This window comes from Rhincodon typus, unplaced genomic scaffold, assembly GCF_021869965.1.
Source record: "Rhincodon typus isolate 14 unplaced genomic scaffold, sRhiTyp1.1 hic_rhity00000681, whole genome shotgun sequence".
NCBI lineage: Eukaryota > Metazoa > Chordata > Chondrichthyes > Orectolobiformes > Rhincodontidae > Rhincodon > Rhincodon typus.
The window spans coordinates 21605-45554 of record NW_025966319.1 but is presented as its reverse complement, the minus strand read 5'-3'; the positions used below and the strand labels follow the sequence as shown (position 1 = coordinate 45554).

The following is a 23950-nucleotide window of genomic DNA, read 5'->3' as shown; positions in this document are numbered from 1 at the left end:
TGGAAAAGCTCAGCAGGTCTGGTGGCATCTGTGAAGAAAAAAATCAAAGTAAACGTTTCGGGTCCGATGACCTTCCTCAGAACTCCGAGCCCAGTTCTGAGGAAGGGTCAGCGGGCCGGAAATATTAACTTTGATTTTTTTCTTCACAGATGCTGCCAGACCTGCTGAGCTTTTCCAGCAACTTCTGGTTTTGTTCCTGATTTGCAGCATCCACAGTGCACAGCATCCGCAGTGCTTTCGGTTTTTATTGCCTCCCAGTAATTCATTTAGAAAGCTCCCTAATACCACGGCTCCAAATTATTAAGATTGATGCTCTCCCTTCTTTACCAATTTGAAGACCCTACAAGCTCCCACTCACGCTCAATTTGTCATCAGGTCTCTGCAATGGCGACTACATCATTCGTACCTGTTTCAGCTGATTCTCTGTTTCTATGATATAAATAAGTCAATTGTAGTCTATGCATCGCTGTACCAAATATTTATCTGTACCTAATCTGCACATATGCCCCACTAGTCTTTTCCTCACACTTCTGAACTCACTGTCCGGATTTTTCCCTTCAAATACTGCAAGATCACAAAACAGTAAAAGGTAACATCACAATGGGATTTCAAAATCAAAACAAATGATTTTGTTCCCCAGTACATACCTATTAATTCCATTGGGTGCTGCATTATGAAGTGCTCACACAAACGAATGAACATGTTTGTTACTTCTTCGGTGGGACACTCAGCATGTCTAAACAAATCAAAATCAAAATCAAAATAAAAATATAGTCATAATCACACCACAATGACAACTGCTCAAACCCAAGCTAGCTTTTAGTTTTTAAAAACAGTAAACGTTAACCAAATTCGTGTGAATCATGAATCAACTGAACTTTCAGCTCAACAGATCTTAGTTACACATTTATAATAAGGAACATTATATATTTATTCAAGGGGTTCCTCAACTTAATAGGGTTTGGATATAGAAGCTAGTACCAGATTGGAAAAATACATTTTGGGGAAAAAGATTTCAATTTAAAAACAAAATAAAGCTGGATTAAAACAAAAACTGAACGACAAATTATGATTAGAATGTATTGAGCTATGCATCTAAACATTGCAAGTAAGTTTTTTTGTAAAAAACAGTATTGGGTCACAGGACGTATGTTGGATAGACAGAGACTGACATCTGGTGTCGATCAGAATGAATTACACAATAAGAAGTTGATAACTTTAACAACATGGCTTTAATACAGTGTTACAAAACAAAATTTGACTCAGAGCCACACCAGGTGATATCAGTGCACATGAACAAATGTGATTTCTTTATAGAAGCAAAGAGCTTGCTATTAACAGGCACGAAAGACAGTGTTTACAGATGTAATATCTCAGATTAAGTCATTAACTACTGAAGGCATAGCTGCCAATGATGAAACGATTAAAATCAAGCTTGTGCAAGAGAACAGGATTGGAGGAACAAAAAGGTATCTCCAAGAGGTGCAGAGTTTTAAGAGGTTACAGGGATGAGGGCAAACAAGGGATTTGGAATCAAGAATGAGAACTTTAGAATCAACACGGTGTTCAACTGAAAACCAGTATAGATCAGTGAAGGGATGAAAAGATATGAGACATGAGACATGTTGCATGCTAGGGTATGGGCAGCAATGTTTTAAATACGAAATAATATTTCAATTAATAACTAGCAAAAGATTCGTACAGCGATTTCTGCCAACTCCAATGTCCATTTGGAATACAATACAAGAAAGGGTCTTTCACCTCAGACCATTCCTTGCTGACAGGGAAACGTTGTTTTCTTCTAAAAGAGCTCCTCCTTTTTCAGAGAAGAGGAATGGGAACTAACTCGGCCGAAATTACAGTGGATACTGTAATTGATTTTGCTTTCCTTGCTGGCTGAGGACTACAAAATCAATAAAAATTACAATGATTTTCAACACAAGTCCTGCTAAATCATAATCTACAACTAAGTTTTTTTTAGAAGTCTAACATAGAAGTCTCCTCACTCAGGTAGTCATCCAGTCTTTCAGGAAAGAAAAAGATCAAATGCAACATCTAGGCTTTAGACTAGAGCCATTTTTAAGGCCTGCCACTGAAATCAAGACATCCAAGCCTGACAGCCACCCCAATTCATTGTTTTAGGGAACTTAACATTCCTAGCATTCAACTTAACATTCAGCAAATAAGCTTAAATGCAACAGATTTTGAACAGTTCCATTGAAGATAATTAGAAATTGTGCGATGCTGCTACAGATCAGCCACTTAGTATAAATGTTTCACTCCTTAATTTAAATATCAGGTAAGAGAAAAGAAAGCTGTTCTGTTTAAATACTCAGAATCATTACTGCTCAAGAAGGAGCCAATTCAGCCTGTTGTTTCTGCGCCAGCTCTCAGCAACAGCAACCGAATGGGTATTAAAGTCCTCTCCTTGCCCTACATGCTTTCAAAATTCTCTCTTCAGGTGCTGAATAAATTCCTGTTTAAAAGCCACAATTGCATACGCCTCCATCACACTCTCAGCTATCACATTCCAGATTCTAACTGCTCTTCATGTTTCTCCACATATTTCCATTGGTTCTTTTGCGAATCACCCAAATTTGTGCCCTACAGTTCCCAACCCTTCCATCAATAGAACAATTTCTCCTTTTCTACTCTGCCAGATCCCTAATGGTTTTGAACATCTCTATCAAATCTCCTCTCAAAATCTTTTCATCTCCAAGAGCTCCAGCTTCTCCAATCGATCCAGATAAGTGGAATTCCACATCTTTGCAGTTATTCCAATGAATCTTCCCTGAAATTTTTCTAATGCCAAAGGAATGCCAGTGATCCCAAGGCCACGGATCAATTCCTGGAACACTTGCCAAATGTGTGGTCAAAGATGTGGGTCTAGCATTGGGCTCATCAGCCATGCAAGTGCCCAAAGAATTAAAAGAACCCATCACTAGTGATACAAACGTTCCAAGGTAAACAATCATACTTTTTAGCAAGTGATTGGCTGTCTGTTCTAATTGCACTCAGGAAGGTGGTTGTGAACTGCCTTCTCCAGCTGCTGCAGTATATGGGGTGCTGTTAGGAATGCAGTTCCAGGATTCTGACCCAACAAGAGTGAAGTTACAGAAATAGAATTCCAGTTCAAAATGGAGGTGGCCCTTACTTAAGCTAACCTTGTCTTTCAAGGAAGGAGGGAGCAGATTAGGGTGCTGTTGTCCAAGAAGTCTTACTGAGATGCTGCAGTACATCTTGCAGATGGTACACACTACTGCCACTTGCATTGATGGTGGTGGGAGTGAATGTTGACAGTACTCGATGGGGTGCTGATCAAGCTGGCTGCATTGTCCTAGATTGTTTCAAGCTTCTTAACTGCTATTGGAGCTGCATCCATCCAGGCAAATATGGAGTATAGGAAGTGAGTTAGAATACTGAATTCCCAGCCTCTGACCTGCTGTTGTAGCCACAGTATGTATATGATTCTTCCAGTTCAGTTTCTGGTCAACGGTAGCCCCCCAGAATGTTGTTAATGCAAGATTCTGCCATTATAAGACCTTAAGACATAGAAGAAGTAGTAGGCCATTTGGCACACCAAATCTACTCCATCATTCAACCATATCATGGCTGATCTTATAATCCTCAACTCAACATTCTTTTTTCTCTTAATCTTTGGTTCCATTACTGATTAAGTATATTCAAGGCTGAGATAGATTTTTAATGACCCATTTCCTACAGCATCCTGCAGTAAAAAAAATTCTAGTCTCAATATCCTCAGAGAAGAAATTCCTTCTCATTTCTGTCTTAAACAGGCAACCCTTTAGTCTGAGTTTATGCCCTCTGGTTCTAAAATGTCCTAAATGGGGAAAAAGAATCTCTGGACATCTACCCTGCCAGGCCCACTAAAAATCTTATGGTTCAGTAAGGTCACCTCTCATTCTTCTAAACTACAATGAGTGTAGACCCAAACTCATCTACCTCTCCACATAAGAAAACCCTTCCATGCCCAGATCAACTGGGTAAACATACTCTGGACTGCCTCCAATCTCAGTATATCTCTCCTTAAATAAGGAGTCTAAAAGACTGTCCACAGTATTATAGGTGTGGTCTACCTGGTCTCGAGAAGTTTTAGCAAGATTTCCCTATTTCTCTACTCCATCTCCATTGACACAAAAGGCCAACATTCCATTTGCCTTGCATATTACCTGCTCAACTTGATTGTTAGCTTTATGACCCATACGCAAGGACTCCCAAATCCCTCTACACTGCAGATTCCACCACTGAAGCTCCTCTATTCCTGTCAAAATGTAAAACATCACATTTTCCGACATTACCTTTTATTTACCAAATTTTTGCAAACTCATTTAAACTGCTTATATTCTTCTGTAGACTCTATCATTCTCATCACTTGTTTTCCTCTCAATAATGCCATTGTACAGCAATGGTCATTGCTCAACACTTGCCATCATTTTTTTTTGGGGGGGGGGGAGGTGACATTGCAGTCAGCGATAATCAGCAGGATTTCACTGGGGCCTTGATCAATGCTGGGTGATCCAGCCAGTTTCATTCCTTTTATTTATAATGATTAAATTACAACTGAATGTCTGATCCAAAGAGGAGCTTGAATTCTGGAACAAGCTTCAACTTGAACAAATTTCAACAGCCTACATTCTGTCCTCCATATCTTAGGATAAATAGGGTGGTCACTAGGACTTTAAACTAGTGAGTTGGGGGTGGGGGGGGGGGGGGGGGAGGGAAAGGGAAAACGACAGGGAGAATGATGGTAAATAAAAAGGTAAGCAGCAGGTTAGCATGTGTGCAGGAGGGTTTAAGTTCAAGGCAGACAATGAAAGAAGCAAAAAGGAAGGATAACTCAGGAGATATTATTAGAGATGTTGGAAATCATGAGGGTAAGAAAGCTAGCATAAAGGCACTTTACCTGAATGCTCGTAGCATTCGTAACAAGGTTGATGAGTTAACGGCACAAATCATCGCAAATGAATATGATTTGGCAGCCATTATGGAGACATGGTTACAGGATGGTCACGACTGGGAGTTAAATATCCAAGGGTACCAGACTATTCGGAAGGACAGACAGGAAGGTAAGGGAGGTGGTGTAGCCCTGATATTCAAGGACGACATCAGGGCGGTGCTGAGAGATGATATAGGTTCTATGGAGAATGAGGTTGAATCCATTTGGGTGGAAATTAGAAATTCTAAGGGGAAAAAGTCACTGATAGGTGTAGTCTATAGGCCACCAAATAATAACATCACATTGGGGCGGGCAATAAACAAAGAAATAACTAATGCCTGTAAAAATGGTACGGCAATTATCATGAGGGATTTTAACCTACATGTAGATTGGTCGAACCAGCTCGGTCAGGGTAGCCTTGAGAAGGAGTTCATTGAGTGTATCCGTGATAGTTTTCTTGAACAGTATGTAATGGAACCAACGCGGGAGCAAGCTATCCTAGACCTGGTCCTGTGTAATGAGACAGGAATAATTAATGACCTCATAGTTAGGGATCCTCTTGGAAGGAGTGATCACAGTATGGTTGAATTTAGAATACAGATGGAGAGTGTGAAGATAAAATCCAATACAAGGGTCCTGTGCTTGAACAAGGGGAACTACAATAGAATGAGGGAGGACTTGGCTAAGGTAAACTGGAAACAAAGATTTTATGGTGGGACAGTTGACGAGCAGTGGACGACTTTCAAAGCAATCTTTCAAAGTGCTCAGCAGAAGTATATTCCAATGAAAAGGAAGGACTGTAAGAAAAGGGGTAATCTGCCATGGGTGTCTAAAGAAATAAGGGAGGCTATCAAATTGAAAGAGAAGGCATACAAAGTGGCCAAAAACAGCATGAAACTAGAAGATTGGGAAAACTTTAAAGGTCAACAGAAAGCCACAAAAAGAGCTATAAGGAAAAGTAAGATAGAACATGAGAAAAAACTAGCACAGAATATAAAGACAGATAGGAAATGTTTCTATAAATATATAAAACAAAAAAGAGTGGCTAAAGTAAATGTTGGCCCTTTAGAGCATGAGAAGGGGAATTTAGTTATGGGATATGATGAAGTGGCCAAGGCATTGAACAGGTATTTTGTATCGGTCTTCACAGTGGAGGACACTAATAACATGCCAGTAATAGACAAAGAGACGAAGGTAGGTGAGGACCTGGAAACAATCATAATTACGGAAGAGGCAGTGTTGGGCAAGCTAATGGAGCTAAGGATTGATAAGTCTCCTGGCCCTGATGGAATGCATCCCAGGGTACTAAAAGAGATGGTGGGAGAAATAGCAGGTGCACTGGCGGTAATTTTCCAAAATTCGCTGGACTCTGGGGCAGTCCCAGCAGATTGGAAAATAGCAAATGTGACGCCACTGTTTAAAAAGGGAAGTAGACAAAAGATGGGGAATTATAGACCAGTTAGCTTAACCTCTGTAGTGGGGAAGATGCTTGAGTCTATTATCAAGGCATCTTGATAGAAATTGTCCCGTTGGGCAGACGCAGCATGGGTTCATGAAGGGCAGGTCATGCTTGACAAATCTTTTGGAATTCTATGAAGACATTACGAGCGAGGTGGACAATGGGGACCCAGTGGATGTGGTGTACCTAGACTTCCAAAAGGCCTTTGACAAGGTGCCGCACAAGAGGCTACTGCATAAGATAAGGATGCATGGCATTAAGGGTAAAGTATTAGCATGGATAGAGGATTGGTTGACTAACAGGAAGCAAAGAGTGGGGATAAATGAGTGCTATTCTAGCTGGCAGTCAGTGACTAGTGGTGTGCCTCAGGGATCGGTGTTGGGACCGCAACTATTTACAACTTACATAGATGACTTGGAGCTGGGGACCACGTGTAGGGTGTCAAAGTTTGCAGATGACACTAAGATGAGTGGCAAAGCAAAGTGTGCAGAGGACTGTGAAACTTTGCAGAGGAACATAGATACATTGAGTGAGTGGGCAAAGGTCTGGCAGATGGAATACAATGTAAATAAATGTGAAGTCATACATTTTGGTAGGAGTAATAGTAAAAAGGATTATTACTTGAATGGTAAAAAGTTGCAGCATGCTACTATGCAGAGGGACCTGGGTGTCCTTGTGCATGAATCACAGAAGGTAGGTCTGCAGGTACAACAAGTAATTAGGAAGGCAAATGGAATTTTGTCTTTCATTGCTAAAGGGATTGAAATAAAAAGCAGAGAGGTTATGTTGCAGCTGTACAAGGTGCTGGTGAGGCCACACCTAGAGTACTGTGTGCAGTTTTGGTCTCCTTACTTGAGAAAGGATGTACTGGCACTGGAGGGGGTGCAAAGGAGGTTCACTAGGTTGATTCCAGAGTTGAGGGGGTTGGCTTATGAGGAGAAACTGAGTAGATTGGGATTATATTCATTGGAATTCAGAAGATTGAGGGGGAATCTTATAGAAACATATAAAATTATGAAGGGAATAGATGAGATAGAAGTAGAGAGGATGTTTCCACTAGCAGGTGAAGCTAGGACAAGAGAGCATAGCCTCAAGATTAGAGGGAGCAGATTTAGGACTGAATTGAGAAGGAATTTCTTCACCCAGAGGGTTGTTAATCTATGGAATTCCTTGCCCAGTGAAGTAGTTGACGCTACTTCAGTAAACGCTTTTAAAAAAAAGGTAGATTTTTTTTGAACAATAAAGGAATTAAGGGATACGGTGAGAACGCGGGTAAGTGGATCGGAGTCCACGAAAGGATCAGCCATGATCTTATTGAACGGCGGAGCAGGCTCGAAGGGCCAGACGGCCTACTCCTGCTCCTAGTTCTTGTGTTCTTAGACTTAGACTCCCTACAGAGTGGAAACAGGCCCTTCGGCCCAACAAGTCCACACCAATTCTCACAGCATCCCAACCAAACCCATCCCCCTATAACCCACCTAATCTACACGTCCCTGAATACTACGGGTAATTTAGCATGGCCAATCCACCTAGCCTGCACATCTTTGGACAGTGGGATGAAACCGGAGCACCTGGAGGAAACCCATGCAGACACTGGGAGAACGTGCAAACTCCACACAGACAGTCGGCCGAGTGTGGAATCGAACCCAGGCCCCCGGTGCTGAGGCAGCAGTGCTAACCACTGAGTCACTATTGCTACCCAATATCCTTCTGCTGGGTTTCTGTTTCCCAATGCAACAGGATTCGTGTCCCAAATTCCTTGACAATTCTGCATCTCATTACTTCTAAAAAAGTTAATTCACCTGCTTGCCCTTTTTTCCAACAAGTGACAACAACTTACACGTATCTGGCAAATTTAAAACGGTAAATCATTCCAAGGCACTCCTCAAGAGATTCAAACAAAGTATGATCCCGACAACATAAGAAGCTATTACAGGAGATAATCAAGCTTATTCAAAAGGTTAGTTTTAACGAATGTCTTGTTGAAGAAAGGTGAAGAGGTTTGGGAAGCGAATTACAGAGCTTGTGGCTTTGAAAGGAAAGTTGTTGATGGTGGAGTAATCAAAATCAGCGTCGCACAAGAATCCAGAACTGGAGGAGCACAGATACCACGTTAGGTTGTGGGACTGGAGGCGATTAGAGAGATAAGGAAGGGGCAAGGCCCTGAAGAGATTTGACAACAATCATAGAATATAGAAGAGACTTCTTTGGCCCTGCAAGCCTGATTTTCTAAAAATATACCGCTACCTACAGTCGCCCCACTTCTCCACAATAGGCCTATAGCCTTGAATGTCATGACACTTCAAGTGCTCATTCAAGTACTTTTTAAAAAGTAGTAAGGTTTCCTATCACAGCTATCATTGATATCATGGCTGATCTTAGAATTCTCAATTCAACCTTTTTTCTCCCTCAGTGGTGCATTCAAGAACCCAACCACCTTCTGAACGAAAATATCTTTTCCTCAAATCCCCTCCAAACCTCCTGCCTTTCACTTTGAAATTATGCCCCTTGTTACTGACCTTTAACTAAAGGGAACAGCTGCTTTCCATTCACTGTGTCTATGGGGCTCAATCTTATACATACTTATTCCTCCCCGCCACTCCACCCTCAATCTCTCTGCTTCAAAATCAAACAACCCAGCTGATCCAGCCTCTCTTCATTGCCGATATGCTCCGTCCTGGTGAATCTTCTCCTCTCTCATCTTTCCTATACATTTTAAAATCAAGGCGCCACTTTAAGAAAAGCATATAATAACAGATATAGAGAAGGAGAAATACCTGGAGAAGGGACTATTAAAGAATATAAAAGTTAGCCTGGAAATTAGAAATAAAATTTAAATGGTCAATAGTTTAGTGGGAATAGAATTAAGGGAACAGGAGGTGGTTTTGTGGAGAAGACATGCTCAAGGAGATAGGATAAAAACTAGAGAACGATTCAAGCTAAGGGCCAAGAGTAGAGAAATCTTGGAGGAACATTTTCTAATGAGGTCAGTAAGGAGCATAGGTAGCTGAACAGATGATCCCAAGCAAGCTGGCAGCAGCTCAAATCTGCTCGCCAGTTCCCTTTCCTTTTCCTCCTCTTCTTCTCTCTGCAGTAATTCTATCCAATCCTAAGCCCCCGTCCTTTTAACTACCTACCTAAAGAGTCAGGAAGCAGTTGGGTCACGACCAGGAACTGCATGGTGAGATTTGAACGCGCGAGCCGCGTCCTGCAGTGACGGCAGATTACGTGTGGGCCGGAGAGATGGCGGTATCAGACCGCGGTGAGAGGCGGCAGCAGCCTCCTCCTGGGTGTCCTAGCGATTGGAGCAGCACCTACACCGTTGTAGAGATGGGACTTGGACCTGGACTTTCCTCTTTTTCATGCTTATCTTTTGGTTCTGTTAAACTTTTAATTCTGGTTTTTGTAACCAAGTGGGCACCAGTGAATGGCAACTTTGTGCACTTTTCGTTGTACTTATGTATTCCTATATTTAGTACTTGTGATAAATAAATAAATCTAAATCTTAAAAAAAAAAATGAAGGCCATGACCTCTTCACACTTGCTATTGGGAGGTGCTCAGAGTACAGGATCAGGGAAGCGGGCTTTAATTTGACTGTAGCAGAGATGGTGATGCTGGAGGGAGTGGAGAGTAACCTTTGTATTTCTGTATGATCCTGGAAGTGAGCAGTTATGGAATATCAGAATATTTATATTTTAAATGGTAAATTTCTTACTATGGTGAATAGTTAATTTAGTGGCCTGTTTTATCTGTTTCACTTTGGACTGCATAGCAGGAGGACAACCAGAGTGAGAATAATTAACTTTCATAGTGACCACAGCATGTCATGACAATATAAAACAGTTCATCTTCAAATTTGATCATCAACTAACTTAAAACGTCTTGGGCTTTTATTTCAAAAGAAATCAGTTAAAAATGAGCTGGAACACATCAAGATGGCCTTCAAAGTCACCTGACCTGAAAATAGCCATGTTCAACGGAAATTTAAAAAGCAATGTCCAAAATACACGGCTAGATCTGTCTACCACCATATCCATAAAAGGCTATCCTACCGTAATTGCTTGGACATTAAAAATCATCATTTGGATGGACAGGAGGAATACCACCTTCAAATTTCACTTTGCATAAGACTTCTTGATGACAAGTACTACCAGAACAAAAGACCATTCTCCAAAATACGCTTTGCAGAAAGAATAGCTGGGTCTCTGACAATGACCATCAAAAATCTTAAAAATGAACGATCTTCACAATCAGCCAACAGCTGGTGATCATCCTTCATGAGCAGAAATGATTACAAGCTTGTAGTTTAGCTTCCTCTAGCAACCTCCAGAATCACCAGGAGGAGCTGTCCTTGCAGAATGCAACTCTCACGCTGCAATTTCTCAACATGAGATCCTATCTCTGGCAGAAGTTGGAATATATCAGGAAAAAATAATTCTAAAAATCAAAAATTAATAGCACCCTCCAAATGAAGAGTATTTATTGCAATTTAAAAGACTATTTCCAGAAGAACAACCAGCACAACTCCACTAGAACTTGAAGATCAACATTGGAAAAAATAATTCATTAACACAAGAATTGTATTTTTTTCTCCAACTCCACCACCTTAATCCTGCACACAGACTAAGCTTGCTCGCTTATGCAGGTGTGTTTATGTTGCAGAATTTGGGACCGGCTTTTAGATTTTCAATAAATTTTGTATGTTACTTGAGCAAGTGGGTGTACAATAAACTTTGATCAACTCAAAACAATCTGTCTGGCTTGCCTCTTCATAACTTTAAAGTATATTCAAGCACATACTGAAGTGAGGAAAAGCACAGCTATTTAAAAATTTCAAATCTGTTATACCACCCTTAAGAGTGAAAAGAAAATTTATTCATTCCACCAGACTTGGTTCTAAAAGGCAAAGGTGGAAGTGACTCAGCAGATCAGTAGTTCCAGAAATACTGTAGTACCTTTATAGACAAGGTTTCAGTCACCCTACCAAATTCTACTACAATGCCTAGCCCTTCAACTCCTATCATCAGCCATGTGATAACTTTGCATGCTAAGAAGTGATAGATAAATAAGTCTGTTAACTTAATGTGAAATCACCTTTACTTCCTAGAAATATTGCCCAAGGCATGAAAAATATTTTTCTTGGTCAGTAATGTAGGACTACTGTGCATACGCAACAGCTGGTTTTCACTTTTAAATCATTTAGCTAGAAAATTAGAAATAGTCATTTTCTTGAAACTGTCTGGATACTACTGGACTCTTTTCTCTTTGTAGGTTGTTTTTAAGTTTATCTTTGGTCCCAATTCATTAAATATTTAAAATTATTTGATTCAATTTCCCCACTTTCCATTACTAAAAATGTCATAGTAGCACAACATTCACACATCAATTTTTGACATTCAGTGTTGTTTCAGGAGACCGCATAACAGAAATTTAAACAAAAACTGCAGACAATTCTGTGTACATATCATCATTTCTGCAGTCCCACCCATCAGCAGCTGCAAGAACTGCAGCAATGTAACAGTTCGAGGCTGCCAAGCAAATCACTAATGAGAAATAACTGAATGTACTACAGCAATCTAAGGGAACATGCATTCTTCCAACCTTACAGGAACAGTTACAAAGATCAAGCATGATATTCAATTTGTGCATACCACTACACTTCTGATCTCAGCCACTGCCTCTCTGGCATGATCAGTCAATTGAACAATTTGACACACTACTTGTATTTGGAGACATTTAATTAAGCAGTCAGACCCCTGGAGCATTTATCATGTGAACCAACTGTAGTTTTCATAACTATATTTACAAAGGCTAAACATAGACAAAAATGGCAAATAACTCTAATTAGTAGATGCAAAGAGAGAAGGTCAGATATTTTCCCTCAGTGGGTTACAGCAAATGAGTATTGTGCACCTCCTCTGACATTTAAGATAATCCTATCTCTAGGTGCAATTGATGATCGCGACAATAAAAGTGGAAGAAAGAAAATGAGGAGTGCAATGCCCACGTTTACTCATAACTTGAGTGAAAGCTTATGCTTGGTCTAGCATGACTATTTCAAATCACTTAAAACAGGAATAAAAAATACAGAGTAAAAGAAATTTCAAATTCAAATAAAAGTATAAATTGTGTGACCTCTTCTTGGTCACAGGTCTTTAAAATAGCTAATTCAGTAATCTTTTGACGTTTCAAATTACATTAACATTTGAAATTTAACTTTTTTTTTAAACAGACAAGTGTCCAGGGGAGGTCCAGCATATTTAACTTCTAACTCAGCTACTTTCAGAGTCTAAAACTGCAACAAAAATTAATTATTCCAGATAAATATAACAAGATTTTATTTCTCCAATAAAAATGAAACAGATAAAGCACTACTTACCCTTTGCACTGTAGTTTAACATATTTAATTCCCTCTTTCTCTATTTCAGTCCGGTCATAAAACCTGCTTGTGTTCGTTAAATCAACTAAAATTCCCATATTCACCTAAAACAAACAAAAAAAAGGTTCTCATAAACTAAACTTTTTTTTAAAATAAACACAGGGTTTAATAACAGGGTTACTAACCCCTCTCACAGTCCAACTGTCTCTGTATCCTGAAACATTTCTAAAATAGAATTGTTTGAAATGAAGACCACTGTGCCTTATTATGAGAAAATTGCTGCAACACTTAAAACAGATGCAGAAAATACTTAAAGTAGGAACAATACATGGCTTTGGAGCAAGGGTGGAATTAGTGTTGGATTGCTCCAAAAGAGAACCAACACAAAGTATAATCCAGAAATTTAGAAAATAGTTTAAACAAAAGAATAAAAACAAAAACAAAGTGAGTCAAAAGGTATACACTCAAGAAACCAGAGTGAAAACTGAAATGTTCCACACTGAACCAACTGGATATATTTATTTACTTAGTACAAACAGTACCAGAGGGTGAGAATTGCAGTGCTGATGTCAGAAGTAGGATAGATATTCAGGAGTAATTTTGTAAAGATGAAAGATGTGGTACCAACAAGAAAACTCAAGCTTGGCAACAAGGAAAATAACTTATAAGTTGCTACATTTTATCCTCTCTCCTGTATGCCTCAGAAACCTAGACAATTGAATAACGATCTATCGAAGAAAATAAAGGCCTCTGAAATGTGGACGCTAAGATGGAAGCTTTAAATTCCATGTTCAAACTATTAGACACATGAAATTTGAAATTGCAAGAGCTAAAAAAAACTTCAAAGTGACATTCAGAAAAGAAAATAATCAGCATTTTATCAGAGCTGAAAAGCCACAGAGATCACTTCAAAAGGGCTGCAGACAGCAGGGTCAACCTAGGCGCAGATGAATTACAGATGTCATAGTGATTGTAGACAATATGGTTTGTGCATAAGGAAGGTTCAAGACAGACAAACGTAGCACACCGCAATAGATCTCCTAGTCAGGATAGCTACAATCAAGTCAGTAAGCTACAATTAATTTGGCCTCTAGAGGGCAAACTGAAACATTCAGCATTTTAGCTACCTATAATTAAAGAGACAGAATCAGAAATCACACAACACCAGGTTACAGCCCAACAGCTTTATTTGAAAACACAAGCTTTCGCAGCCTCATTTCTTCTTCAAGACTTAGTGACAGAGATGGAATCAGACGCAGAATTTGACGAGGATGTATTAGACAAACCTAAGATGCTGTTAAATCTTTAATCCGTTAGAAGGTTTTAATTGATTAATATGTATACGCAAGTCCACAAATTTCTTTCAAGTCACTGCTCTGAGAGGACTAAAGATTTTCATTACTGTAAAGAAATGACGACATTTTAGGTCAGACAATGCATGTTAAGCGTGAGGCCATGTCTAGAATTGTTTGCGTTTTGGTTTGGAGTCAGACTGATTTTATTTCTAAAGTAGGAATTTATAAAACACCGCACTGACTGATGGCATCTAAATTGTGTGCTTTTTGAACAAAATAGAGTGGAGTAGGTGGCGACAGAGAGGGTGGCACCCAGCTAGAGAGGAAGGTCGAGCAAAGGGGCAAGCAGAAGAGGGGCTCAGAGCCAGACAGAAACAGCGAGACCAAGAGCGCAGGCATGTGCCACAGAGAGTATGCACGAGTGAGAGAATGAGAGCGAGAGAGCGCGCGAGAACAAACGCTTGCTTTCTCGTGCACACTGTTACCAGCGCACGCTGGATGTCGGTCTCGCTGCGGCTTTCTCTCTCGCTCCCTTGCGCGCTCGCTGTCTCGTTCTCTCGTGCTCACACATGCTCTCACTGCTGTGCTCTTGCGCTGTCGATCTCATTGTGGCTCTCTCCATCTCGCGTTAGTGCGCTCTCGCTCACTGTCACCGCCAGTTTCACTGACTCTCACTGTTGCTCTCTCACTCTTTCTCTTGTGCCTTCATGCCCTCTCTCGTTGCCGCTCTGTTGCTCTCACTGTCGCACTCATTGGCTCTCGCTGCTGCTCTCTTTCTCTCTTGCACCCGCGCTCTCTCGCTCTCGCACGCCTGCGCTCACTCTTGCTGTCGCTCTCACTTGCTCCCACACACTGTCACAGTCTTGCCGTCAGTCTCACTAGCTCTCGCTGTGGCTCTCTCTCTCGCGCCCTTGCGCTCACTGTCTCGTTATCCCATATTCGCACGCACTCTCGCTGCCCTGCTGGTGGCCGTTGTCGCTCTCACTGTGACTCTCTTGCTCGCATGTGCTCTTGCTGTTGCACTCTCTCGTTCGCATTCTCACTGGCTCTCGCTATTGCTTTCTCTCTCTCTCTCACTCCCTCTCGCTGTCACGGTCTTGTACTGGCTTATGCTCTCGCTGTAGCTCTGTCTCTCGTGCCCATGCTCCCTCACGCTCGCTCGTTGCTGCGGTCGCACTCGCTGTCATACTTCACTGGCTCTTAGTGTTGCTCTCTCTCTCGTTCTCGCTGTCATACGAGCTGTTGGTCTTACTGGCTCACGCTCACTCGCTGTCGTTATCGTGCTCTTGCTGCTGCTCTCACGTGAGCGGGCGCAAGAGAATGACAGAGCAAGTGAGTGTGAGCCAGTAATATCGACATCGACAGTGTGAGAGATCATGCAAGAGCACACGAGACCATGCAAGAGCACGCAAGAGTGCGAGTATGAGAAAGCGTGTGAGAGAGCGAGAGCAACAGTGACAGTGCCAGCCAGCGCCCAAGGGCATGAGAGAGAGACAGCAACGAGAGCCAGTGAAACCGACAGCGAAAGCAACAGCCAGCGCACAAGTGAGCAACAGCGAGAGTGAGCCAGTAAGACCGACAGAACTACAGCCAGCATGACAGCGAGAATGCGAGCGTACGCCAGACAGCACGCGAGAGTGAGCACGTGAGAGCACGCAAGAGCGTGACTGCAATAATGAAAGTGAGCAAGCACGAGAGCACACAGGCACGAGAGTGAGCAATAGCAAGAGCCAGTGAGCGCGCCAGCGAGAGTGAGCGACAGCAATGACAACGAGACTGACAGCGAGAGCGCAACAGCCAGCAACAGAGCGTGCGCATGAAACCACGTGCACATAAGAGGGCGAGCATGAGAGAGAGCAAGAGCAGCAGCGAGAGCCAGTGAGACCGACAGCGAGAGCGAGAGCGACAGCTGGCATGAGAAAGTGCGAGCACGAGGGAGCACAACAGCAAGAGCCAGTGCCAGTGAGACCGACAGCAAGAGCGAACGCGAGAGCACAACAGAGCACGAGGGCGCAAGACAGAGACAGCAACAGCGAGGGACAGAGTAGAAACTCAAAAGAAATAAAAGTTACGATTAAAATACAATTTCTAATTTCAGGATTTTGTACAGAATTTTACAACCACTTAAGTATATTAGAAGTACAGTCACCATTGTAATGGAAGGAAATACAACAACCAATTTGCAAACCATAAGGTCCAACAAATAGTATTAAGATAACGATTGAATAATCTTGGGTTTGGGTTCTTAGTTAAATGACATTGAGGGTTCCCCTTCTCCAAGTAGAATCTTTTATGGCCACCTGAAATGACAAGTTACACCTTGATTTAACCCCTTAAAAAAATGATCTCTGACAATGCAGCTCTACTTTAGTGCTGCACAGACTTGTCAGCCTTATATGCTCAAGTCCTGCGAATGGGATTTGAATCCACAACCAGTATGAACATTTTCCTCCTGTGTAGGTAACCAGAAGTGGATATGTGGATATAGTATTGTCTGTACCAGTTAAGCAATACCTCCTCAGACTTGTACTCTCTTTTGGTAATATATCTGAAGATGTTGTTTGCTTCTTTGATTGCTTTACCACTAAGGTTAGACAAAATGATCATCAATTCACCTTACTGATTATTATAGGTCTTTAAGGAAAGACATTATTGTCCCCTCCAATTCAAAAGTTGTGCATTCAAAACTCTTTAGCACCTTGGGCACAATCTCGGTTAAGTGCAGAGCAGTATTGCAGGGTTGCTGTATTATCAGAGAGGTCATAGTTCATGCAAGATATTACGCTCAGGCATTTCTCAGGTGGCATAAATATCCCTTGGTTCTATTCACAGGACAGTAAAAGGAGGTCTTCGCCATGACTTGACCTAACGTAGCTCCCAACAACACAGAATCAGCTAACCTGGTCATTTATCTAATTAGTTGTTTGGTGGACATTGTTGTGCAAAGTCAAGTGTCAATTTTACCTATATTACAATTCATTACCTCGATCCTCAAATGACCTTTACCAATACCCATTCCATCCCAATACAATACAACCAATGAACAGTTTGGAAATTAAGTTTCGGGACCCCAGTTACTAGAAATAAAGCTTTTCTTGCTACTAGGTTCTATGCAGAAAACACTTGTGCTTAGGTCTAATAAATTAGTGTTCTACTTAGTATCTGTAAAACATCAATACTTCTATCGCTATTCTTTTGAAAATAGCTATGAATCCACAGGGCCCGCCAGCATTCACCAATTCCCTCAAGACAAACCACACTTTACAGATTACTGATGGTTAGCCAAAGTGTGGTCTATGTTAAAGTAATGACTCATCATTTCTTTGTTCAAAAAAATTTACTCATTAGCTATTCAAATTAATTTACGAGCCTGCCTCACCAGCATAACACTCAGCATTCTATAATAACATATTCAAGGCATACCTCTAGTTACTTACCTTCAAACTCTTCAGATAATTTGAAAGCATACTGGGATGGAATCGATTCTCTTCAGGAACTTGATCATCATACCTCGATCCTAACATGGTCTTCAGAGGCAAAAACTTCCCTGTAAAATATTAGAGTAAAGCAAACTGAGTTATCCTGCTAATTACCACGTACCGTCCTCCCTCAGCTGATGAATCAGTACTCCTCCATGTTGAACAATACTTGGAGGAAGCACTGAGGATGGCATGGGCACAAAATGTACTCTGGGTGGGGGATTTCAATGTCCACCACCAAGAGTGTCTCAGCAGCAATACTACAGATCGGGCTGGTTGGCTCCTAAAGGACATAGCTGCTAGACTGGGTCTATGGCAGGTGGTGACGGAACCAGCAAGCGGGATAAACATACTTGACCTCATCTTTACCAATCTGCCAGCTTGTAGTTGCATCTGTCCATGACAGTATCGCTAAGAGTGACCATCGCTCAGGTCCTTATGGAGACGAAGTACCGCCTTCACATGGAGAATAACTTCCATCATGTTGTGTGGCACTATCATTGTGCTCAATGGGACAGACTTTGCACAGATCTAGCAACTCAAGGCTGGGCATCCAAGAGGCGCTGTGGCCCATCAACAACAGCAGAATTTTACTCTAGCACAATCTGTAACCTCAGGACGCAGCATATCCCCCCCTCAACCATTACCATCAAGACCGGGGATCAACCCTGGTTCAATGGAGAGTGCAGGAAGGCATGCCAGGAGCAGCACCAGGCATACCTGAAGATGAGGTATCAACCTGGTGAAGCCACCAAACAGGACTACTTGCACGCCGAACAGCAAAAGCAGCAAGTGAAAGACACAGCTAAGTGATCTCACAACCAACGGATCAGATCAAAGCTCTGCAGTCCTGCCACATCTAGTCGTGAATGGTGGTGGACAATTAAACACCACACTGGAGGAGGAGGCTCCACAAATATCCCCATCCTCAATGATGGAAGAATCATACAATCATAGAATCCCTACAGTGTGGAAACAGGCCCTTCGGCCCAACAAGTCCACACCAAACCTCAGAGCATCCCACCCAGACCCATCCCCCTAATCTACACCTCCCTGAACACTATGGGCAATTTAGCATGGCCAATCCACCTAGAGCCCAGCACATCAATGCAAAAGGGAAGGCTCAAGCATTCGCAGCAATCTTCAGCCAAAAGTGCCAAGTGGATGATCCAGTGGTCCACAGCATTACAGGTACCAGTCTTCAATCAATTTGATTCACTCCACATGATATCAAGAAATTGTTGGAGACATTGAATACTGCAAAGGATACAGGCCCTGACAACATTCCAGCAACAGCACTGAAGACTTGTGCTCCAGAACTTGCCACTCCCCTAGCCAAGCTGTTCCAGTATAGTTACAACATTGGTATCTACCCAGCAATGTAGAAAATTACCCAAGTATGTCCTGGGCACAAAACGCAGGACAAATCCAACCCGGCCTACTACCACCCCATCAGTCTACTCTCAATCATCAGGAAAGTGATGGAAGGTGTCATCAACAGTGCTATCCAGGTAGCACCTGGTCAGAAAATAACGTGCTCAGTGATGCCCAGTTTGGGTTCTGTCAGGGCCACTCAGTTCCTGACCTCATTACAGCTTTGGTTCAAACATGGACACAAGAGCTGAATTCCAGGGGTGAGGTGACAGTGACAACCCTTGACATCAAGGCTGCATTCGAGTGAGTGTGGCATCAAGGAGCCCCAGCAAAACTGGAATCAATGGGTATCAGGGGCAAACTCTGCAGTGGTTGGAGTCATCCTGACAGAGGAAGATGGTTGTGGTTATTGGAGGTCAATCATCTCTGCAGGAGTTCCTCAGGGTAGGGTCTTAGGCCCAACCATCTTCAGCTGCTCTATCAATAACGTTCCCTCTATCTAACATCAGAAGTGGGGATGTTCACTGATGATTGCACATGTTCAACACCATTCGTGACTCCTCAGATACTGAAGCTGTCCATGTTCAAATGCAACAAGATCTGGATAATATCCAGGCTTGGGCTGATAAGTGGCAAGTGACAGTCACATCACACAAATGCCAGGCTATGACCATGACCAATAAGAGACAATCTAACCAGCTCCCCTTGACATTCAACAGTGTTACCATCACTGAATCACACATTATCAACATCCTGGGGTTATCATTGACCAGAAACTCAACTGGACACACCACATAAATAGAGTGGCTACAAGAATAAGTCAGAAGCTGGGAGTACTGCGCCAAGTAACTCACCTCCTGACTCCTCAAAGCCTGTCCACCATCTACAAGGCACAAGTCAGGAGTGTGATGGAATACTCCCCACTTACCTGGATGAGTGCAGCCCCAACAACACAAGAAGCTTGACACCATCCAGGACAAAGCAGCCCGCTTGATTGGCACTACATCCACAAATATCCGCTCCCTCCACCACTGACGCTCAGTAGCAGCAGTATGTACTATCTACAAGATGCACTGCAGAAATTCACCAAAGATCCTCAGACAGCACCTCCCAAACCCACGACCACTTCCATATAGAAGCAGAAAAGGCAGCAGACATACGAGAACACCACCACCTCCAGGTTCCCTTCCAACCTACTCACCATCCTGACTTGGAAATATATCGCTGTTCCTTTCTGGGTCAAAATCCTGGAATTCCCTCCCTAATGGCATTGTGAGTCAACCTACAGCTGATGCAGTAGTTCAAGAAGGCAGCTCACCATCACCTTCTCAAGGGCAACCAGGGATGGGCAAGAAATGCTGGCCAGCCAGCGACACTATCAACCCACAAAAGGAGTAAAGAAAAAAGTGCACAGATAGATTTTGTGGAATCTACATCAGTTTCAGTTTTCTTTTTATTATCTGATTTAATCAGACGAGGCCAAAGGAGGGAGGCCAGGCTTTTGTACATTCGCTCTCCTCTTCCACTGCAGTATTTGTGGTTATGCTTTCATCTATCAGACCCCCAACTGCTGGAATTCTCTCTTAAGCTCTTCCACCTCTTACTCCTCTTTGACCAAGCTAATGGTCATCCTTATAACACTGAAGACACTTTACAAATACACATTATTTCTACCATATTGCAATACCACTAGTCATAGCTTATAGCAGCTTATTAAATGTTCAATTCTGAGAAACAGTGAGGTTTAAGCAAAAAAATTTCCATTGTCATATGTCATTTTTGGGAAGTTCCTCAGACGTGATAAGTCATACAAACGAGGAACAAAATTAGGCCGATCAGCCTGGTTGATGCAATTTTAAACTCAACTCTACATTCTTGCATGTCCCAATGATTACCAAGGAAATGAAAAATTAAGAATCTACCTCTGCTATAAAAATATTTAAATATTTTGCATTAGACTTTTGAGGAAGAGAATTCAAAAGACTTTCAACCCTCAGAAAAAAATAATTTCCTCATCTCTCTTTTAGATGGATGCTGCCTGATTTTTAAACTATGATCCCTTACTCCAAATTCTCCCATAAGAGGGAATATACTTTCAACATTCACCTAATTAAGTCCCCACAGGACATGTTTTAATTAAGTCACCTCTAACTCTTCAAAACTCCAGAAGAATCAGGCCTGGCCTATCTCGCCTTTCCCCGATAAGGCAATCTGCTCATTCCAGATAAACCTCCTCTGACCTGCCTCCACCTTCTGTTAGTCTAGTATACAGTGCTCCAAAAGCAGTCTCACCAATGCCCTATTTAACCAAATAACTTACAAACTCTGACATTCAATTCCACTTGCAATAACCATAACATTCTATTAGCTTTCCCAATTACTTGCTGTGCCCACATACAAACCTTTTACAATTCCTGCACAAAAAAAAACACTACGAATGAACTGAATTGAATTAGATCAAGACTGGTATCTTTGATGATAGGAAACGTCAATAACACTGACCTGAAATATTAACTCTGTTTCTCTCCATAGATGCTGCCTGAATCGTTACTCGAGAATTGTCTGATTTTATTTTAGATTTCCAACATTCACTGTTGCTTTTGCTTGAAGCAGCACAAGTAATATCACAGTGTGTCCTGAAAATTTCCTGACAATAGTTCAAATGTCCCAGTTTACGCTTTTGCCCACTTTGTCAAAGAATAACTGGGCCTCAGGGCAACACTCTAATAAAGAGAGACATAGAACAAAACCTCAAAAACCATCCAGGAAAATGTGCACTCTCTCACCAAACATGGAATAGTCAGAATCTGAGGAACAGGTCATCCAGAAGAAAATGGGGAGTTTGCGAGTGAGTGAGCATATACAATAGGGAAAGGTGAGGGTTGGGGGGAAAAGAAGGAAAAAAGAAAATGAAAATGGAAAGCATGCTTATAATTGTGGCTTTTTGTACATTGGTGTGTGTCAGTTGTTTATTTTTTAAATGTTGTTGCAAACTTCAGCCTATAATCTCATGCCAATTTGAGTAGTAATGGAACATTGTTTGTTGAAAATATTGTTGAATTCTTCGATGTGAATCTAAATATCAATACAAAATACATAAAATAATGTTACTTTGCAACCACATATCCTAATAAAGGAGAGAGCCAGAATGAGAAAGGGGCCCCTGAAAACCAAAAAGTAGCCTTGCAGAAAATCTTAAGAGGAGCCAGAGAGCCATAGAAGAATTACGGCATAGAAGAGACCATTCAGCCCATCGGTGTCTGCATCAAATGAATAAACTGGCCACCCATTCTAATCCCACTTGCTAGTAAGTGATCTAGTGCCTTGCAGGTTACAGTGCTTCTTCCTCAAAAGTCTAATGCAGAATATTTAAAATATTTTTAATAGCAGAGGTAGATTCTTAATTTTTCATTTCCTTGGTAATCAATGTCGAGTTGAGGTTAAAATTGCATCAACCAGGCTGATTAGCCTAATTTTGTTCCTTGTGCAGATCCAGATTCCTTTTAAATAAGTCGAGGGTTTCTATCTCAACCACCAAACTGAGCATCAAACTCCAGGGAGCCAGCCTCTGAAAAGGTTTTTCCTCATACCCCCTCTAATCTTTCTACCAATCGTCTTAAATCAGGTTGTAGACATGCTTGTACAGCCTGTGGGTTTGGTTGCAAACGTTTCATCACCCTGCTAGATGACATGGTCAGTGCACCTCCAGTGAAGCATCAGTGTTCTGTCCTTCTTATTATTTATACATCTCCATTTGCTGGGCTGGTTAGTATTACGTCTCGTTTTGTTTCCCAGTGTTTTGTACACAGGTTCTAATTTAATGTGTTTGTTGATGGAGTTCTGGTCGGAATAGCAGGCCTCCAGGAATTCCCTGGCGTGTCTCTGTTTGGCTTGCGCAATTATCGATGTGTTGTTCTAGTCGAATTCATGCCCCCCGCTATCTGTATGTCGTGAGACAAGTGAGAATTGTCACGTCTCTATGTGGCGAGTTGGTGTTCATGTTTCCACATTGCCAATTTTCTTCTGGTTTGGCCTATATAGTGTTTCTCACAGCCCTTGCATGGTATTTTGTATATTATCCCAGTTTTGCTGGTTTTGAGTATGGGATCCTTTACACTTGTCAGTAGCTATCGTAGGGGGGTTGTTGGTTTGCGGGCTACCTGATACCTACGGGTCAGAGTAGTCTTGCGGACATTTCTGAAATGTCATTGATTTATAGTAGGGTGATTAGTGAGTCCAGTCGTGTTATGTCTTCCTGTTGCAGTCTGTCGTCTCGGAGATAATGGCAGAATGTGCTTTTCAGGTATCCATTTCTTTCGAAGACTCCATATCCATGCTCCTGTTCTGCTTTGCGCAGTTCCGGGTTGCTGTAATATGTTGTGGCTTGTTTAAATAGTGTCCTGACGCAGCTCTGTTTGTGGGCGTTGGGGTGGTTGCTAATGTCATTGAGTATCTGATCCACATGTGTGGTCTTTCTATATATGCTAGTCTGGAGTTCCCCGTTGTTTTTGCGTTCCACCATCATGTCCAGGAAGGATAGTCGGTTGTTGTTCTCTTCTGCTTTTGCGAATTTTATCCTGGTAAGGGTGTTATTTGTGTCGGTGGGTTTCTTCTAGTTTTGCGTGTACTAGGACAGTCTCCTCAGTATTTGTAAGTGGTTCGTCTGAGATGTTTTTAGTCCATGAATGTGGATGATTTTGGACAATTCTTCTTGAAGGGCTATTCTTTCCTTTGTTCTGGTCTGGCAAGGACTGAGAGAAATACTACATAGGCCAAACTGGAAGAAAATTGATAATACGGATACATGAACACCAACTAGCCACTAAGAGACACGAAAATTCTCACTTGTGTCACTACATATGCACAACGAGGGACACGAATTCGACTGGGACAACACATCCATAATTGCACAAGCCAAACAGAGACACACCAGGGAATTCCTGGAGGCCTGGTATTCCAGCTGGAACTCCATCAACAAACACATTGAAAAACAAAACCGGAAGTAA

At 41.8% G+C, this 23950-nt stretch overlaps 1 protein-coding gene across 1 annotated transcript in view; it reads right to left on the bottom strand.

Moving 5' to 3' along the window:
• Positions 1-540: 540 nt before the first annotated feature.
• Positions 541-23950, bottom strand: part of LOC109911996 (mRNA-capping enzyme) — a gene marked incomplete at its 3' end in the record, with an annotated part of 41040 nt that continues 17630 nt past the window's right edge. The window contains exons 2-4 of the mRNA XM_048621456.1: positions 17529-17638; positions 12797-12900; positions 541-736 (exon numbers count right to left, since the gene is read on the bottom strand). Coding sequence (XP_048477413.1) covers positions 541-736; positions 12797-12900; positions 17529-17638 — 410 coding nt within the window. The remainder of the gene's footprint in view (positions 737-12796; positions 12901-17528; positions 17639-23950) is intronic.